Source organism: Acipenser ruthenus, chromosome 15 (genome assembly GCF_902713425.1).
Source record: "Acipenser ruthenus chromosome 15, fAciRut3.2 maternal haplotype, whole genome shotgun sequence".
Taxonomy (NCBI): Eukaryota; Metazoa; Chordata; class Actinopteri; order Acipenseriformes; family Acipenseridae; genus Acipenser; species Acipenser ruthenus.
The window spans coordinates 34393325-34411368 of NC_081203.1; the positions used below are offsets into that span (position 1 = coordinate 34393325).

The 18044-nt window shown below is 45.8% G+C and overlaps 1 protein-coding gene across 11 annotated transcripts in view; it reads left to right on the top strand.

Annotated features, from left to right (window-relative positions):
* LOC117413296 (kinectin-like) overlaps nt 1–18044 on the top strand; it is a 33110-nt gene that overhangs the window by 2527 nt on the left and 12539 nt on the right. For 5 of the 11 annotated variants that reach the window (XR_009307306.1, XM_058986543.1, XM_058986536.1 and 2 more), the window contains exons 2-20: nt 6627–7179; nt 7439–7582; nt 8311–8454; nt 8625–8749; nt 9185–9298; nt 10178–10336; nt 10421–10515; nt 10727–10871; nt 11410–11506; nt 12165–12337; nt 12624–12692; nt 13859–13896; nt 14813–14903; nt 15257–15325; nt 15439–15479; nt 16120–16210; nt 16632–16700; nt 16793–16830; nt 17374–17464. Coding sequence is in view for 10 of the 11 variants with exons in the window: in XM_058986543.1 (XP_058842526.1) it covers nt 6630–7179; nt 7439–7582; nt 8311–8454; nt 8625–8749; nt 9185–9298; nt 10178–10336; nt 10421–10515; nt 10727–10871; nt 11410–11506; nt 12165–12337; nt 12624–12692; nt 13859–13896; nt 14813–14903; nt 15257–15325; nt 15439–15479; nt 16120–16210; nt 16632–16700; nt 16793–16830; nt 17374–17464 (2343 nt within the window). In the remaining variant the exon portion in view is untranslated. Of the gene's footprint in view, nt 1–5928; nt 6080–6626; nt 7180–7438; nt 7583–7928; nt 7961–8310; nt 8455–8624; nt 8750–9184; nt 9299–10177; nt 10337–10420; nt 10516–10726; nt 10872–11409; nt 11507–12164; nt 12338–12623; nt 12693–13858; nt 13897–14812; nt 14904–15256; nt 15326–15438; nt 15480–16119; nt 16211–16631; nt 16701–16792; nt 16831–17373; nt 17465–18044 lie in introns of those variants that run through there. The other 6 variants (XM_058986546.1, XM_058986540.1, XM_058986537.1 and 3 more) reach the window with 5 other exon arrangements.

An 18044-nucleotide genomic window follows, 5' to 3' on the forward strand; every position in this document is an offset into this window, starting at 1 on the left:
ATTACAATCTTCTACTGCGTGAACTACCGTTAAGGTTTTCAGTATGAAAGTACACAGCAGCTCATTGTAGAGCTTCCCTGGCTTGGTAGCACTATTCTTAGTCTGCCTTGCAGTACATAAGGGATTATTGATAATCAGGGTGTGGCCACTTATATTTTACTATATTTACCATCCCTGTAAAATGAACTCTGATACAAACTCCTGGCAGGAGATCAACGACTAAGCTCACAATTGGCAATAGAGATCTGTGACGTCTGGAAATCGAAGAAAACGCATTATATTGTGAATTTCTAACAATCCGTTTTCAATGGGAACACCCTCAGGTTAACTACCCTGGTGGCAGTGCAGTGCTGCTGCTCTGTAATGGCCTGGTTCATAGCACATTCGCCAGGCACTCGGGCACACACAGACGGGGGTTAGGGATGTCAGGGCAGATCAAGCCCAGCTCACTGTCTGGCATGTGAATTGTGTAATAAAACCCCCATTGTGTTGAGATCCCGTATTGGAGACTCCTGCAGCTATAGCAGTAGTGCCACGACTCGCTCTGTGAGCTCCACCCTTCCTTCAGTATTGTAACTGGCCTGCCCTCAGCCAATATCTCTTGTCATACACATTCTTTATCGTGGGAGTATCCCAAGTAAACAGTGGGTGAAATACAATGGATTACACCCTTTTGCTCCAGTGGATGTGATTGCAGGCTCTTTTAAAGACAGATTGCTTCCTCTCGCTAATGGTGCTGCCCACACTGTTCAGGGCTTTACCATGCGCATGGTTGCATGGAACAGGCTGACATACTGTATTGAGGGTAACTGAGACTTGTGGTGTTAAAGACTGAATAGTTCATATTTGGTACACAGCTTAATTATACAATTTGCTCATTTGGGTTCCTTTTATTATCTGTGTCAGCTAGTAAAAATTAATTTTTACCAGCACCTTGTTTTAACCTCTGGCCATATCAATGAAACAGACCACACGCACGCTTCGAGATGGTCTTTACAGTTAGTACACAGCTGCTTTCTATTCTTTACAGTTGGTACACAGCTGCTTTCTCTTTACAGTTGGTACACAGCTGCTTTCTCTTTACAGTTGGTACACAGCTGCTTTCTCTTTACAGTTGGTACACAGCTGCTTTCTATTCTTTACAGTTGGTACACAGCTGCTTTCTCTTTACAGTTGGTACACAGCTGCTTTCTCTTTACAGTTGGTACACAGCTGCTTTCTCTTTACAGTTGGTACACAGCTGCTTTCTCTTTACAGTTCCATTCAGTGTTTTCCAGGGACAATTGATAAGTCAACCTCATTGTTTTAATCACTGGCCATTTCATGATTGCATATTATTTCATCAGACATGACAAATCAGTACAACTATTACATACCTTTCTATATTATAGCATAGATTCAGTACAATGCTGAAAATACCAGAGAGCATGCTAAGGGGACATTTCCAGACAATCCTAGGGTACCTGTTGTCAGTGGTGTAGATTTATAGGAGCAGCACAATGGATGGAACTCAGACTCCTATTGCACAGCAGTTTCACCCATTCCACGTTTTACTACGAGTTTGATTAGCCACAGTGTGTATAGGTAACAAGTGCAGGTATTTCTTATTATACTCCCTAGTAAAACCAGCAATGGATCAGACTGCTGTGGGAGTCGTATTTCCATCTCTGGCATTGTTGATGTGGCGGCACAGTACTGGAACCAAATAATTATACATTTATAATGAACAAAAGATGAAAGTTATAGGTCAAGGTTAATATCTGTGTCTGACTTTGAATCTGATTAGAGATTGGATTAGCTGTGTGTTTGCTGAGAAAATTGCTAAGGTGGCAGCAGCTTATTGCTGAAGAGAACGTTCCTGTCGGCTGCAAAGAATTACAGCTAAAAGAAAATCTCCAGGTCCTGACCAAATCCAATCTAAATTTCAGCATCATCAGATTTCTACTCCTGCTTTTGGCCTGTGTCTGTGACAAATTCCTCTGGTCCACCGGGCCAGCAGACAGCAGATCCCTGTTGCGTCGCTGGCCTCACTGTTTACTCTGCGAAGCGCCTGTTGCTACAGTATGTCAAACTCTCTGTAAACTTCTGGAATTACCTTTTTTGGCGTCAGATATTTAACATTATGATGCAACGCCCGCTGCTCAAGCCATTGGTGGCTTTGCTGTTGTGTTTCAATGCCAGCAGCACTGCCGTCGTTCACACATGGAAGTGGAGGGCTTTTAAATACTATTTGAATGTTGTTACGAACAGGCGTTCATTTGGTAACAAGTAGTGGATTGAACGTTTGACCTTCCTTTTCTTTGAAAACAACAGTGACCAATATTCAATTATTTTCACTTTCCTAACTTTGTGCCTTTCCGCCTGACCCTGTCCGGTGATTTCTGTTCACATAAATGTGAAAATGTGAATGCATGTTGTTCCCCCTGGCTACGGCAGTCCAAGAGGAGAACCTGCTGTGTTGCAAAGTTGATCCTTTTGAACCCGGGTCAAAGTCAGCGTTGCGACATCACAACAGTGCAAAGGCCAAGTGTTGCTGTCTGGAAAACAAAGTTGAATTCAACAACTCCAACGTTAACCACAAATTAATGCTAGACGGTCGGCCAGATGGCGTAAATGAATAAAAATAATCTTGGTAACTTTGTTTCAGTTTGAATCTTGTGGGGTTGCCTTGTCGAGACAACTCTGTTTCCCAACCCGATGGGAAAGACTTCAATGTCACAATGTTTCATGCGGAGGAATATTTTCCTCTCGTCTGGTGGTCTGTCATTTTCAGTAGCGTACAAAGGCTGTAAAGAGAGTGCTTTTCATTGCCAGAATTTGGCCTCTGTACGCCAATGTGCAGTAAAAATGCCCCGAGTGACCAGAACATAATCTTCCAATCAGCTTTACAAACACTCCAATGCAGACCGTAGTTGCCTCTGACTGGTACTCGGATGTAAACGTGAGGGAAGGACCGCTTTTTCTTTTTTGAAATCAACACGGTAATGAATGGGTTTTATTGAATGCCTGCCTTTTCTTTTTTTTTTTTTTTTTTAAATACTTCTTAAAGGCAATTCAGAGCACGAGTTTCTGCACACCCCTAAACCACTATACAGACATCAGTAGAATAAATAACATGCTGCTGATGTCTTTGCCGAACTCAGTCAGACCTGAAGTAATGCGAGTTCAGACATAATGAAGTGAAACAGGACTTCAAAAACCCTGATGCTGTTGAAAGCTGACGCAGCGTAAAACTATTCCCAGATGTATTATTAGAGTAATCTTTCTAATCTCCAGCTCTTTCAGGGGCAGTAGCAGCTCGCTTGTGACCCAGGAAAGGATTTCAGGTCAGATCTACGAGCAGGTGGCAGAAAGTCCTTGGTCCTTTTCCACTTGCAGGATTAATTGGTATACACCGTAACCAGCTGCTTAATAATTCGGAACATGCCTGAAATGACGTCCTGGGCTGGAATTCAGTGCTTTAATGGCCACTGCTCTTCAGTGCTGGAAAGTGAGCTGGAAAGTTTATAGGCAAGCCAGCAAACAAACAAGCGAGTGAGATGGATCAGCAGAAGAATGTGCCCAGCCAGACCCCGTCCCCAACACCTGTGTGAACGACGCATGTTGTGAACAAGCAGTCAGCGAGCGGCAAAGAGTTTGCAGGAGCGTGTCCTGTTCGGTATGGAAGGTATTTTAGCTGCAGGGCAGAGGTGGCAAGCTGAGATTGCTGTGTTCAGCAGATAGCCTAATTGGTTCAGTGCGCTGAGGTGTGGAAAGGGAGAGGGAGGGAGGGAGGACCCTGCTCTAATGCCACTGCATGCTTTCTCTATAGGCACCACTCTTGTATTTAAAAATCACTGGAATAGCCACCCCTTTATTTATTTTTTCATATGGTAGGATACTGGCATTAAATTAACAGTAGTATGCATTCGTAATGCTATTCACTGGATTGGTTCTTCAGATAGTGGTCTGCTGCCTGCTGTGGAAAAGCTGTATAACAGCAGCGTCTGGGTGTCTATGGTAGTTTAAATGTGTACGCTTTCAGGACCTGGACTGATCCGACACCTGGTTTTAGGGTCCTCTCTTCAGAGTGAACATGAACCTTGAATTTTTACCAAGATCTGAAACTGTTCTCATGGATGATGACTCCTAGCCTCCTATCATTCTTTCAGATCGTGAACTGGATTTTACTGCATTACCTGTTTAATTACAGGGATGGAAATAAGACTCCCATTGCATAGCAGTTTGATCCATTCCTGGTTTTATTATAACACACCTGAGCTTGTTACTGTACCTGTACACTGTGGCTAATCAAGCAAGTATTAAAACCTGGACTGGGTAATCCTGCTATGCAATAGGAGTCTAATTTCCATCCTTGAAGCAGTACACTGTCCGTCTTGGGGAAAGGTGTCTTCAAGAGAAGGAAAAAAGTATCTGGAAGCCCTTAGCTGTGTTGCATTTTGCCAAGAAGCTGTGATTTGTCAGCATGTGTAACTACTGGTGAGAGAAACTGGCATTATCACTGTAACTGGTTAAACATGTATTTACACTTTCAGGGGAACGGACACAAAATATACTAACTAGGGCAGAGGTTGTCGACTCTTGTCCTCGAATACGTACCCCTGCAGCCCAGGTGTGTTGTTTTCTTGGGAGCAGTTCCTTCCAGCCCTGCCTGAAGAGGCTTAGCATAGCTGTTGGATTGGGACCCCCTCAAGCCAACTAAGTAAGACGGGATGATCCGGGATTGTGCTAGTAAAGCATTCAGAGCAGTCTTGCTAAGTCCTGCTCCCTGCAGCACAGAGCCCCTATACACTAGAGTGTGTGCTGTGACCTTTATCACCTAGGAGACATCCCCTGCCCTCTCTCCAGTTATTCTATCCACGCTAACTCAGATAACAGTGTAGTGTTGGGAAGGCTGTATCTGATTGGTCGCAGCAGTGCCACTTAGGATTTTTAGTTTATAGTTTAAATGTATGAACCTTTACAGCCCAGTGTGCTGATTCAGACCCCCTTTAAAGACTGGCTTGCTGGGAGGGAGGGAGCGGAGAGGCTGGGTGTGCCCCACATCTCGTTTTCAGCTGGCAGCTGTCTGGGCTAATTGGTGTGCTTCAGTCAGTCCAGGCGAGGAGGCAGCCAGCGGGCTGTTTTTTGGGATGATGCACAATTATCTGAGGCACTGGTGTGAGGAAGCCTGCAGGGCCAGAGCTGATCAGACAGCATGTTCTCTCACCTTCTCCTCTCCCACACAGCTGTGTGGAGTGAGCTCAGATCCTGAAAGAAGAGCTTAGAAGAACAACACTGCTTTAGTATGCAAGTACAGTTAAACCTGTATTAAAGACCACTGAAGGATCTTAGTGTCCACTAGGGTGAACCCGAGCGTATGCAGCCAACACAGACCATAGCAGAAATGTGCTTATAATCTCGCAGTGGGGTGGAGCGAGCGTGCATGCTGACAGAATCTCTTATAAGAATGCAGCTTCCGTATGAAAGTGCAGTCATTGCGTGTGTGGAGTCATACGCGAGTCGTCTGCACTTCATTGCAGGCAGTCTTTAATACAAGCCTGCATTAAACCCTGCCTGCTCTGAAGGACTCTGCAGTGATCACGTGAGGAATCACAGGGTATCGTCTACAACAGGGCTGATCTAATCCGATCCTCAAGGTCCGGAGTCCTCCAGCTTTTATAGGTGTCATTAAGTAATTGACTGGAAGCAGATTAAACTGGTTCAGTGAAGTCTGCTTCCAGAGTGCCAGCGGAACAAAGAACCGGGGGGCTCTGGACCACGAGGACTGGAGTTGCGCACCCCTCGTCTGCAGCCTGAACCTCAGTGCGACCATTGCAGGAGTGTCCTTATGACTGTTTGTGGGCTGGTTTGCCTATTTTAGGTTGTATTTATTAGAAGGTTGGATTTGTAAATTTATTTGATTTAATCTCCTGAAAAAAAACCCCACTTCTCCAGTTTGGTTCTTTTTTGTGTGGTGGTCCATTGTCACAAAATTCGAGTCGATTCGTGTGTTGTGCAGTAAGAAGTGGCTTTCTGTTGCTTCCTCCTCGCAGGGCGGTTCATTGCATAAGTCTTGCATAAACAGGAAGACACTCAGGTAAGGCAGAGTTTTTCCATTCCCTGGGCAGTAGGATTATCCAAGACTCTGACAGGAAGGGCAGACTTGAAAACAAGGCAGACATTTAGTGACACCCAGTCTTCCTTGAAGAGTCTGAAAGGCACTTTTGTATTTAGGGTTTGTTATTATAAACGTGCAGTTATGGGAAAAGTTTATTATTTTGTGCGATATCCCATAGTTATGTTCAGTAAACAAAATGATTATGCATTGTGTTAGTTATTTTTAGTGTTTGCCCAAATGTGCCTGGGTCCTATAGGAATCTGTAGTCTTCCACACACCCAGACCTAGAGGGGCATTAGTATATGTGACCTGAAGAGCAGTTCAACAAGGGGGTCTTTTTCAAATCGATCCACACGTATTTAGTACACATCCACTTTGAACATCTAAACCTCTTGAGCTTAACATTTGCATTTCTCAAAAAATGAATATTTGACGTATTTCTTGCGACTGTCCTGTCCTGTGTCTCTGTGAGGTTCCGGGTGGACCTGTATAGCTGACCTCTCTTTGTCTTCTGTCCCCTGCCCAGATCATGATGGAGCTGTATGATTCTCAGTACCTGCTCATCCTGGCCCCCTCCCTGGTCATCGTGATCATGTTCCTCTTCTTCTGGCTCTTCATGAAGGAGACCTCCTACGACGAGGTGCTGGCGCGGCAGAAACGCGACCACAAGCCTCAACCGGTGCGCCCCGAGAGCCGCAAGAAGAACGAGAAAAAGAAAAGCAAGAAGAAGGAGAGCGGGGGGGGCGTGCTGGGCGATGTGGCCAACGGGCAGGAGTCTGACTCGGAGCACCGGGACTTCGATTTGAATGACGGCGTGCCGGAGGAAGAGGACCAGGCCAGCTCCATCGTTATCGCCCCTGCCAGCAACGAAGCACCCGCGGGGCTCCGCGACAGGAAGAGGCGGGACAGGAAGCAGCAGCAGTCCAGGGCGGGCCAGGATGAGTCTGCCAGGGAGTTGAACGGGTCGAAACCGGCGCCCAAGAAGGAGACAATCCCTTTGAGCAAGCAACCCACCCCGCCCTCCGACGCTGCCTCAGGGAAGAAGAAATCCACGCAGAAGAAACAGAAGATGGAAGGAGGTAAGGCAGTGCAGAGCAGTAAGAACAAATTCACTGATTTTGTTAAATATAGGACTTTTGCAGTAATCTATCTAATTTAAGAGCGGGGCAAACCTCTGATTTGTATATCGCTGGACTAGTAATAGGAATAGCTACAGAAATTTAAACAAATGCAAAAATATTTTCATTTACCTGATGAACAAACCTGTTATTGAAGTCTATTAATTGAGTTGGGTAGCTTGGTTAAAGTGCTCTCTGTCTCTCTGTATCTGTGTTGCAGATGATTTCCTTACAGAAACCAAACCGGAGTCGGTCTGTGTGCCCACTAGGAAGGAGGTCCCGCTTCTGTCTCTTGATGCCAAACTGCTGGAGAGCTCCGCTGCCAGGAAGAAGTCGGCACCAAAGAAACAGAAACCCGAGCCAGGTACTCTCTGAACAGAACCACGCGCTGCACTGAGCTAAACTCTCAAACAGAAACCCGAGCCAGGTACTCTCTGAACAGAACCACGTGCTGCACTGAGCTAAACTCTCAAACAGAAACCCGAGCCAGGTACTCTCTGAACAGAACCACGTGCTGCACTGAGCTAAACTCTCAAACAGAAACCCGAGCCAGGTACTCTCTGAACAGAACCACGCACTGCACTGAGCTAAACTCTCAAACAGAAACCCGAGCCAGGTACTCTCTGAACAGAACCACGTGCTGCACTGAGCTAAACTCTCAAACAGAAACCCGAGCCAGGTACTCTCTGAACAGAACCACGCACTGCACTGAGCTAAACTCTTAAACAGAAACCCGAGCCAGGTACTCTCTGAACATAACCACGCACTGCACTGAGCTAAACTCTCAAAGCTAAAGTACAAAGTACAATATTATTCCACCCTACTCTGATTAGAAATAGTGCAGGGAATTGTGTTCAGTAAGTGCAGCATTCATAACTTCACTGCATCAGACAAAAAAATGTTGTTTATATTACTCAAAGGTGATAAAAACCAGTCCCTTATTTTTCTGTGTTGGACAGCGTGCTGTGTTCAGAAGTGCTTGTTGCACAGGGTAGCACTTTCCTGAAAGCCACTGCGGTTACTAAACCTGTGAAGTGGAACCCGTGCCGAGCCCTGAGCTGACAGTCTGTGTGTGTGTCGTGTTTCTCGCAGGTCTGGGGCATGAACCGCTGACCCAGGCCCCGGTTTACATCCCACCGATGGACAACGACCCTGCCACGGCCGTCCCAGAGAAGAAGAGCGTGGACACAGCGACGAAAACCAACGCAAAGAAGCTCAAGAACGAGACTGACAAAGGTGAGGAAGGTCCAGCGGTCCACCAGGGTTATTTTTGAATATCGCAGTTGTCTTGCAGGAATTATAAACATGATGAGTTTCAAGCTCAGATTTTTTTTTTTTAATAATGCTCCCAGGGTGCTGAGCCAAGCCCCCCCCGGTGACGTGTTTGACTTGTTTTGTGTTTCCAGAAAACTCGGAGGTGAAGTTCAAAGAATACCTGTCGATCTTGAAGAGCCTGAGTCGGGAGGAGACTGTCAACGTGGCTGCCGTGCTGATAGAGAGGAACCCGGCCGTGCTGGACAGCTGGCAGAGAGTGAGTTACAAAAACTGGAGGGGTAGTGGTGCTGGCAGAGTGAGTTACACAAACTGGAGGGTTAGTGGTGCTGGCAGAGTGAGTTACACAAACTGGAGGGTTAGTGGTGCTGGCAGAGAGAGAGTTACACAAACTGGGGGGGGGGGAGAAGAAGCTAGGTTAGCAAGCTCAGGCGTGTCTCATTATAGTAAAACCAGGAACGGATCAAACTGCTAAACAATGGGAGCCTTATTTCCATCCCTTTGGTGGCTGCTGTCCTGTGATTTTGGTCATACAGGAGACTAGTTATTGTCATCGATGTGATACAGAAGGATGCAAGACGCTGCGAGAACCTCTAGCAGTTGAGATTGAAACATGAATGGCTACAAATGTGGATTCTTTTCACGATTAAGCATCTCTCCTATTGAAACCCTGCCCTTGCCTGTGTTCTTGCAGCAGAGCGGAAAGGCAGACACCACTATGCAGCAGCTCCAGGAACGAGAGCGACTCCTCTGTACCATCCAAGAGGAGGCCTCCATCGCCAAGGAGAAGGTCAAGCAGCTCTCCCAGGTACCTTACAACCCTGGAAACGCCAGCACTACCCCCCTATTATCTTAATACAATTCCAGCCTCTAATACACTAGTACACCCTGACCCCTAGCCTCAATACAGTATCAGCATTTCACTTTCCAGTAAACCCTAACTCTTAACCTCAATACAGTACCACCCTCCTTTTATATTCATTCCAGTGCAAGGCACTGCATATTGTAGCTATTGCAGTGCGGCTTGCTGTTTCAGCCTGGTAATACCCCCTGTGCTGCAGTGAGTTTAACCTGAAATGCAGGTCTAGCAGGTTTAATTATTATTATTATTATTATTATTATTATTATTATTATTTATTATTTATTATTAGAATTATTATTATTATTAGAATTATTATTATTAATGTGTAATGAGGTGTCTGTTGATTGCTCTAAGCTGCCATGTGGCAGGTTCAGGGAGACTCCTGGATCTCTCTCTAATCTCTATGATGACTTGGCCTAGGTAATGTAATGCCTGGTATTCCTCCTGCCTGTTGTTTCTGATCCGTCTCCACTCTGTTAAGCAGAATGCCAGGGTTTGGAGTGGCTGGGAGGGGCTCAGGCTGGGGAGTCCAGGAATGCCATTGAATGCCATAGGGGTTGAGTTGATTGACGTTTACAATATTTTGTATAACTTGTGATCCTAGTTGAAGATGACGGGGAAACTGCACTCTTCGTGGTATTCACACTGACCCATTGTCAGCCATGGTTTGTGAGCCTGCAGGGAGCTGTAAACCTCTGCACACATCGGGTACCTTCCAGCTTCACCTGTGTGCCTCTCTAGTTCCCATAGAGGTGGAAGTGTTGGCTGTGGGAGGGTTTTTAATCTGGGGCTTTTTTTCCCTAACGGTTTCTTTATCATTCGCAGGAACTGCTGGTTGAGAAGCAGAAAGGGAGCTTGGCCGAGTCCCTGTTAAGGGAGCAGCTAGGAGCTATGGAAAAGGAGCTGAGTGTCCTGCAGGGCAAAGCCCAGGGCAACTACCAGGAGAACCAGGCTGTGCAGATCAAGGTACGAGGTTCAGTTTGGGTAAGGATTCTTCAATTCCATGAATGCACGCATTGGCTGTGACCCCCACTCTGCTCGGGGTGTCTCACGTTTTTCTGTGCTCAGTTTCAGCAGCTGGAGGGTCAGATCGCACGGTTGCAGCAGGAGAACGGGATCCTGAGGGACGCAGTGAGTTCCGCCACCAACCAGATGGAGAGCAAGTGAGTCCATTCTCCCTCTGCAGTAATAAGAGACTAGATTATAGATAGAAAATTTGTTGGCTTCCTTGGTGGAGGCAGCCGTAGAGACGTGCATGAGTTTTGTGTATATCTAGGCTATGTGTGTGATGATTGGTACAATAGAGGAGGGAGAGGGATCGGTGAAGTCATACCCAACATGGCTTTCAATACACTGACATCCTCGTGTTTTCAGGCAGTCCTCGGAGCTCAACAAGCTGCGCTCGGATTACGGGAGAGTCATGGCGGAGCTGGCTGAGAAGAGCAGCAAGCTGCAGCAGGAAGACGCGCTGAGGAAGAACGTGGAGGTCACCTACAAACAGACTGTCAGCCAGCTCGAGGTACAGGAGGGGTGGAGAGCAGAGAGCGGTGTTAGGGGCTGCAGAGGGGTTCAAACTCAGAGGAAGAACGTGGAGGTCACCTACAGACTCAACGGGAGGGGGAGTATATGTGGATTATAATTGGAAGGATTAAGAGTAAAAGCTGGTTCATGCTTCAAATGTACGACCATGGCTTAGGGCGGTTTTTCTAGTCTATAGTGACTGTCTGTCGGTTCAAGGGAAACTGGTTGAATTTTTCTGAACTCCAGCTAGCCGGTCACATCTCACGACCGTCTCCTGGTGGTTGCAAAACTGAACTATGAACCGGCCTTCACTATGATGGGAATGTGTTAGAGGCTGCAGCAAGGCTGCTTTTCAGATTGTGATACTGGCTGCAGCTTGACGATGTGCAAACGAAGTAATGGAGTGCTGAGTCTGACTGTGTGACGGGGAAACAGGTGCTGGGGACAGGACTTTGTTTTTTGTATGGGTTCTGTGACTAAGATAGAAGAATGTCATGGTACCCTGATTGAACCAATCGTTCCCCTCTCCCTGGCAGGGTCAGCTTCAGCAGGCAGAGCGAAGGTGGGAAGATCTCCAGGGATTCCTGCGCAGTGTGACGGCTGAACACGAGAAACTGCAGGCCTCCAATCAGGGTGCTTTTAAATATGTATTACACCTGCGACATGGCTCCAAACAAGCAAGGGGTGCTCAGAGATGTGTGTGAAATCTGGTCTTGTGACCACAGGGAGACTACCTTGCGACGTGATCGACTAGAGTTGAGAATAATTCAGCTCTGGCTAACAGTCTCCCTTGGGTCACCGTTGGCGCACAGTCGAACGATTTGAATGTGTTATGCATTCAGGGATGGAAATAAGACTCCCATTGCATAGCAGTTTGATCCATTACCTGTTTTACTATAAGTTTAATAAGACACACCTGGGCTTGCTACCTATACACTGTGGCTAATCAAGCTCGTAGTAAATGGGTGAAACTGCTCTGCAATAAGAGTCTTATTTCAGTCCCTGGTACTGTACATCCCAAAACCCTGTAATAACAATTCCTGACACAACTCTGAGAACTCTAATTGTATATTATTGTATGTGAGAACTACTTCTATAGTGATGCTGTTATTATTATTATTATTATTATTATTATTATTATTATTATTATTATTCAATATTAAATGGGAGGGGGTGTACTGTAGCCCAGGCTGTCCTGGTAGGAGGCTATAGTCATTGCAGGCTGTATAACACCCTGTCTGGGGAGGCTGGGGCTGCAGTGTGGAATAAACTTGCTCGGGTTCCCTTGCAGAGCTGCAGAACAAGCTGCTTGCGGTGGAGTCCGAGCTGGGCAGCAAGAACAAGGAGGTCCAGACCCTGCACAGCAGCCTGACCGACACCATGGTGTCCAAGGAGCAGGTGGAGCAGAAGATGATGCAGCTCCTGGAGGCTTCCCAGCACAGCCGGGTCGATGACACGGTGCAGGTATGAGAGCTCGCCACAGACCAGACCCTCCCAGGTTGTATGAGAGCTCGCTAGAGACCAGACCCTCCCAGGCTGTATGAGAGCTTGCTAGAGACCAGCCCCTCTCGGGCTGTTTGAGGTTGACGGGGCCTTTGTTTGATTTTAAAATGTAGTACGATAAGACGAATTGCTCTCTTTTAGATCATCGTTCAGCTTATCAGTTTGACGCCGGCTTTTTTAGATGTACTTTAACATGTAGTTCTTCCAGCGTTTCACTCTTGTTTTTTTTTGTTTTTTTTCTCTTCAGGACCTGTTGAATAAGAACACATCTTTGACTGATCATATTGAAACACTGCAGGCACAGATGGCCTCTCAGGTACAGCCATGGCAGACATTTACACCTACCGTTTCACAAGTGGTTTTGTTGTTTACATTGTGGGATCGTGATCTGTTCCAGACCATGCAAGTTGTAATGACATATTTACATATTTTCCATTTAAAAGAACATGAATGTGTTTAGAGAATATCGTGTAACGTTCTGATCTCCAACCCACGGGCGGTCAGAGCAGCAGCCCACGGGTGGTTTTATTAAAACAATTTAACCCTGAAGTGAACCTTAGTGTGACATTGTCTGATGCAAAGAAATATCCGATGCATCGATTACAGCAGTATCTGGGTCGGCTGTATAGATTTTAAATGTGTAACACAAAGGTGGTATTAGAGTTCTGTGACAGGTTAAGGATTGTAGACTGCAGATGAAATCAACAGCATTCCTTATTGGCACAAGACAAGGTCTTGAGCTTTCCAGACTCTGGCTGGCTGTGGGAATGTGGTGAAAGACATGACCGTGCAGCTTGCATGGCTGAGCTCATCTCAGAGTCACTGGAGCAGTTTAGACTTGAGTGTGTCTGCAGCTGGACGCGATGGATAGACTGCTGGCAGAAAACCAGACTTTATACGAGCTGTGTGTTTACAGAGCCATTATCGTTATGTGAAAGTTACCTGCAATTTCCTCATACTTAAGAAGGGTTAGGCAAATTAAAATGAAATATTTCCATGTTCCTTTGACGTGTTTTTTTGTTGTAATTACAGTTTAAGTGATTTGATTGTTTGTTTGCGTGACCATAGGGAGATTGAACTCCTGTTTTGTTTTATTGTTCCAGTATGAGGCTGCTCTGTCACCACGTCACACTAAACCTGGGGAACGCGACTCTGTGTGTGTCACAGTAATAATCGGATGTGTTGAATTAAAGAAATAAAACCCCTGTTCTGTAGTGTGGAAGGTGTTTTACTGTGTTCAGACGTCGGCATATCCCCATCATGACCCAGCGTGGTCATGTTATCTGTACTTGCTGCTCGCCCAACTCCGTTCCCTGTAATCACACCCACAATGCATCTCCTCTGGTGGGAGGTGGGGTTAGACGTCCGTCTCCAAAAGCCCAAACCTGAAAGGTGCAGAGCTGGAATATACATACAAGAGATCATCCCAGTGTGCAAGGAGTCTCGTTGCTCTGTGTTGAGCTGCTTCTCTGTTTCTTTCAGACTTCGACGGCATCGCTGGTGGAGGAGCTCCAGAAAAGGTGGGTTTCAGGTTCTCTTAATAAGTCCTTTAGTTAGGGGTGTAACCATTCACTGCGTATCGCTGAATCGTGATCCTCTCTTTACATGATGTATCGTTATAGAGGTACAGTATGCATTGGGATACAAGAACAAAAGCACAACGTAGCTCAGCTAGTGGTTCTTGAATGAAGAATAACTGTGTTTTTTTATAATTGGTATGAGTGCATACCCTCCAAAATAGTCGAGTGATAAGTGAGCATTTGATCTTCTAATGCACCATACAAGTAGCCAGTCTGCACTGTCACATGTATCATGAAACATATCCTGTCGTATCATGCATGTCGCAATATGTACCGTGTCGTGACATTAGTCTATTACACCCCCTGACTATTAAAAAATGAGAGAGAACCTGTAGGGACTGGTTATAAAATAAAAAAAAACTTTGTAAATGAAATGTCCTACATGTTTTTGTAATTTAAGAAAATAAAAGATGAAATCGGATAATTGTACATAGAAGGATAAAATATATTGAATGGATGAATAGTAGGCTAGATGCCTATTGCAGGATGCCATCAGTTAAGGAATTCAACATGCTCTTTATAGGAAGACGGAGCGTCTGGGTGCTGGGGTTAAACCTTACAAGAAGCAGAACAAATAGATTAGTGAGCCCCACAAATCAGTTTTGAGAAGGAAAGAAAAGTATGCAGCGAATATGATGTAGGGGGTATGATTCGGGTTCAGACAGCCCTGGGTTGCAGTAAAGCACGGTGCATTGCACAGTGTGACACTGCAGCAGATTGTGGGTAACTGCTCTCTGCTGGTAGGACAGTGCATTGCACAGTGTGGCACTGCAGCAGATTGTGGGTAACTGCTCTCTGCTGGTAGGACAGTGCACTGCGGTGCTGAAGACTAATGCTGTGCTCTTGTTCCCACCAGGCTGGCAGAGAAGGAGGCTCAGAGGAATGCGCTGGAGGAATGTCTGAAAGTGGAGAGGAGTAGCTGGGCCAGCCGCGAGGCACAACTGCAGGTACAGCCCCTTTGTCTGACTCTGGTACAGCGACACATTGAGAGACGTGGGGAAGAAACATACTGAGAGTGCCTCTTGAAGCAGAAATCAGTCTGCGTGACACACCCATTCAGGGCAGAGAATAGCTCACAGGAGAGCTCTCTGTCTGTGTCTCTCTCTCTCTCTCTCTCTCTGACTCTGTCTCTCTCTCACTCTGATCTTTTATGGGGATGTATAATTACAGCATCATTTGCTGGTTCACAACTTCACTGATGAAATGTGTTCATTGTATTAAAGCTCGGATCAGTTTGCAGGCTGTGCCACTCCTATTTCCCCTTTTCATTCGGGGTCTCATTATAGCTGTGTGTTTCCAGGCGCTGCACAGCGAGAGCATGACACTAAAGGCTGAGGTTCAGAAACTGCAGGCTCAGAACTCTGAACAGGTCAGATTCATTCATGCATTCGTTGGTTAATGCATTTTACATATTCTTAATATTGCCAGTTTGCTATTTCCGCTCTCACTTGACTGACGATCTGTTTCCTGTATTCATTCCAGCAGGCAGCCTCACAGCTCATCTTGGAGCAGATGCACAAAAGGTAACCATTGTCCTTGTGTCTGTTTACTGTGCAGCTGATACCATGCAGTGCAATAGCAAGAGCACCCCAACGCCCTTATTTTGCAGTCTATTAGGCATGATCTTATCCTGCAGACATTGAATACAAGGGCATCTGGTTGAAAGGTTTTGTCTAGTGGTGTTACCAAAGTTCATCATGGCAGGACTGCATGTCTTCTGATTGAGGGCTTCTCTAATCCTGCACACTCCCCATCAAACCAACCAATTGAAGTGCATGTAAACACACCTAAAAAAACCATGCATTAATTGTGTCGGTGTGTGCTGGTTTAAATAAAAGCACGTTTCATTATTCTGAATTTTTGATTTTGTGTGATGGCTGTGAAGCCTCTAATGCTGGAAGGCCTGTTTGGGTAGTTGAGCAGGTCTTTCATTTGAGTCTTCATTCCAGTTAAAGTTCACATGTAGGGTGGTGGTGAGGGGGATGCTCGCATGCATTCACAAAACAAAACTGGAGTGGGTGAAACTGCTGTGCAGAATGAGTCTTATTCCCATCGCTGTAGATGAAGCACGGTGCTTTAGCATTGGATCCCCACATGCTGTAGTCGCAGTGAAAACTGTTTCTTTCACCCCTCACAGCAGCTGTTTTTTTTTTTTTTTCGCAGTGCACAGGAAAAGGAGGAGAAGATTGTAACCGTGGAGAGTCTTCTGGAAGCTGGACTCATCGAGGTAGCCAATAAAGAGGACCAGCTGAAGGTACTGACACTGCCTTCAGATAGGGAGTGCTGTAGACTAGAATCTGGAGTGGGACGCTTGGAAACTGGAAGCTATAAACTTCTCCCAACCCCGGTTGGAACAGTTTTCAGAAATGCTAGCTTCTTAGTCAAAGTTTTGTTCATAGACCCAAACTTTATATGTACATAAAAATCTGTATTTAATTTTTCACTTTTTATAGTGAATGCTGCCTTAAGGAATCAACTGCCTTAGTTTTAGTTTTGTTTTTATCTTAGTTTTGCTGTCATTCTGTGTGATTTTCATATTTAATAACACAGTTTACAGGTACAAAAAGCAGCCACAGGCTTTAATTAAAACCTGTAATCACACCCCCGGGTCTGCCTCAGTATTGCAACACAGGCTTCTGTAACATGAACCCCTCCCTCTGCTCCTTCTCACCCAGGCCCTAAGGGTGGAGAACGAAGCTCTGAGACAGGAAGTGCACTGTTTGCAGCTCCAAAACGCAGAACAGGTAACTCCCTCCTCCTCTTCATTCTCGCTAGAGGGTTACAAAGCAAAGTGCCTTCAGGCCTTTTCTAATCTTCTTCTTCTTTATTTTTCTAGACTTCTTCAGAGGCAACTGTAGAAGAACTACAGAGAGAGTAAGTGTTTTTTCAATCTTTTTTTTTTCTTCCATACTTTTCACAAGGTCCTGTGTGTGTGTGTGTGTGTCTGTGTGCATGTGTACCCAGTAAGTTATACAGCAAGCAGGACTCCAGGGATGGAAATAAGACTCCTATTCTATAACTGTTGCATTGTTTGATCCATTCCAGATTTCAATACAAGCTTGATTAGCCACAAGCTCGGGTGTGTCTTATTAAACTCGCAGTAAAACCAGGAATGGATCAAACTGATATTACGAGGGAGTCTCATTTCCATCCCTGAGACCTCGTTGCTTATTTACCTTGCAAGTCCTCTGCGTGTGCACAGCCGCATGTAATCTCTCGCTCACTCACTCCTGCACAGGTTGTGTGTATACCCACTGTATTACAGGCAGGCCACTAGAAGGATGATGATAGCACTGCTAGCAGTCTGTTATTATCATGTATCTCTAAAGATCCACAGCAGCGTGAGCCCCTTCTGCGCGCACACATGCCAGTGAACTGGCTGATTTGGGTATTTCTTTATTTCTCTCTCCCAATTAGGATTTTAGAAAAGGATGGGAGATTGAAGTTCTTGGAGGATATGCTGCAGGCAGAGCTGGAGAAAGTATCAGGCAAAGAGAAGATGATCCAGGTACTGAACCCCAGTGACAGGGTCCCAGACAGGGGCTCCCCCCTCCAGTCCTGCATCCAGATGCTGCTGCAGCTCAGCCTAAACGTGCTTCGCTGCTCTGCTCTGCTCTGCTCGGGCACGGAAGTTGCCAACAGGCAGCGTTGATTTTGTTCAGATTTGTTCATTGGTTTTTTCGTCGTGTTTTGCAAGTACTATTTAACCCCCAAAAACTAGACTAGGGCATTTTATATTACGATATCTATTTGTATAGTGGCTGTAATGCAGTTTATTTGCACATGGGGGGTGCAGTGGTTCCCTCCAGTGTACTGAAGAATCGTGACAATCGTTAACCCCCCCAAAAAATGAAAATCCATTAAGTACAGTTATCATGGGGACAGATGAACAAATCCGACTTGCTGAACACAACAGAGCTCTGCAGCAGTCCTAGGCCTACCACTCCCCTGACTCCAGGAAAAGGAAGTGTTGTACTTTCACTTCTTGATTCTAACAGCTTCATACCAGCACTGTGTGGCAGTAATGGAAGGTGTGTGTGTGTGTGTGTTCACTATAGTCTTTAGGTCCGTGGCCACAGCAGGACTGG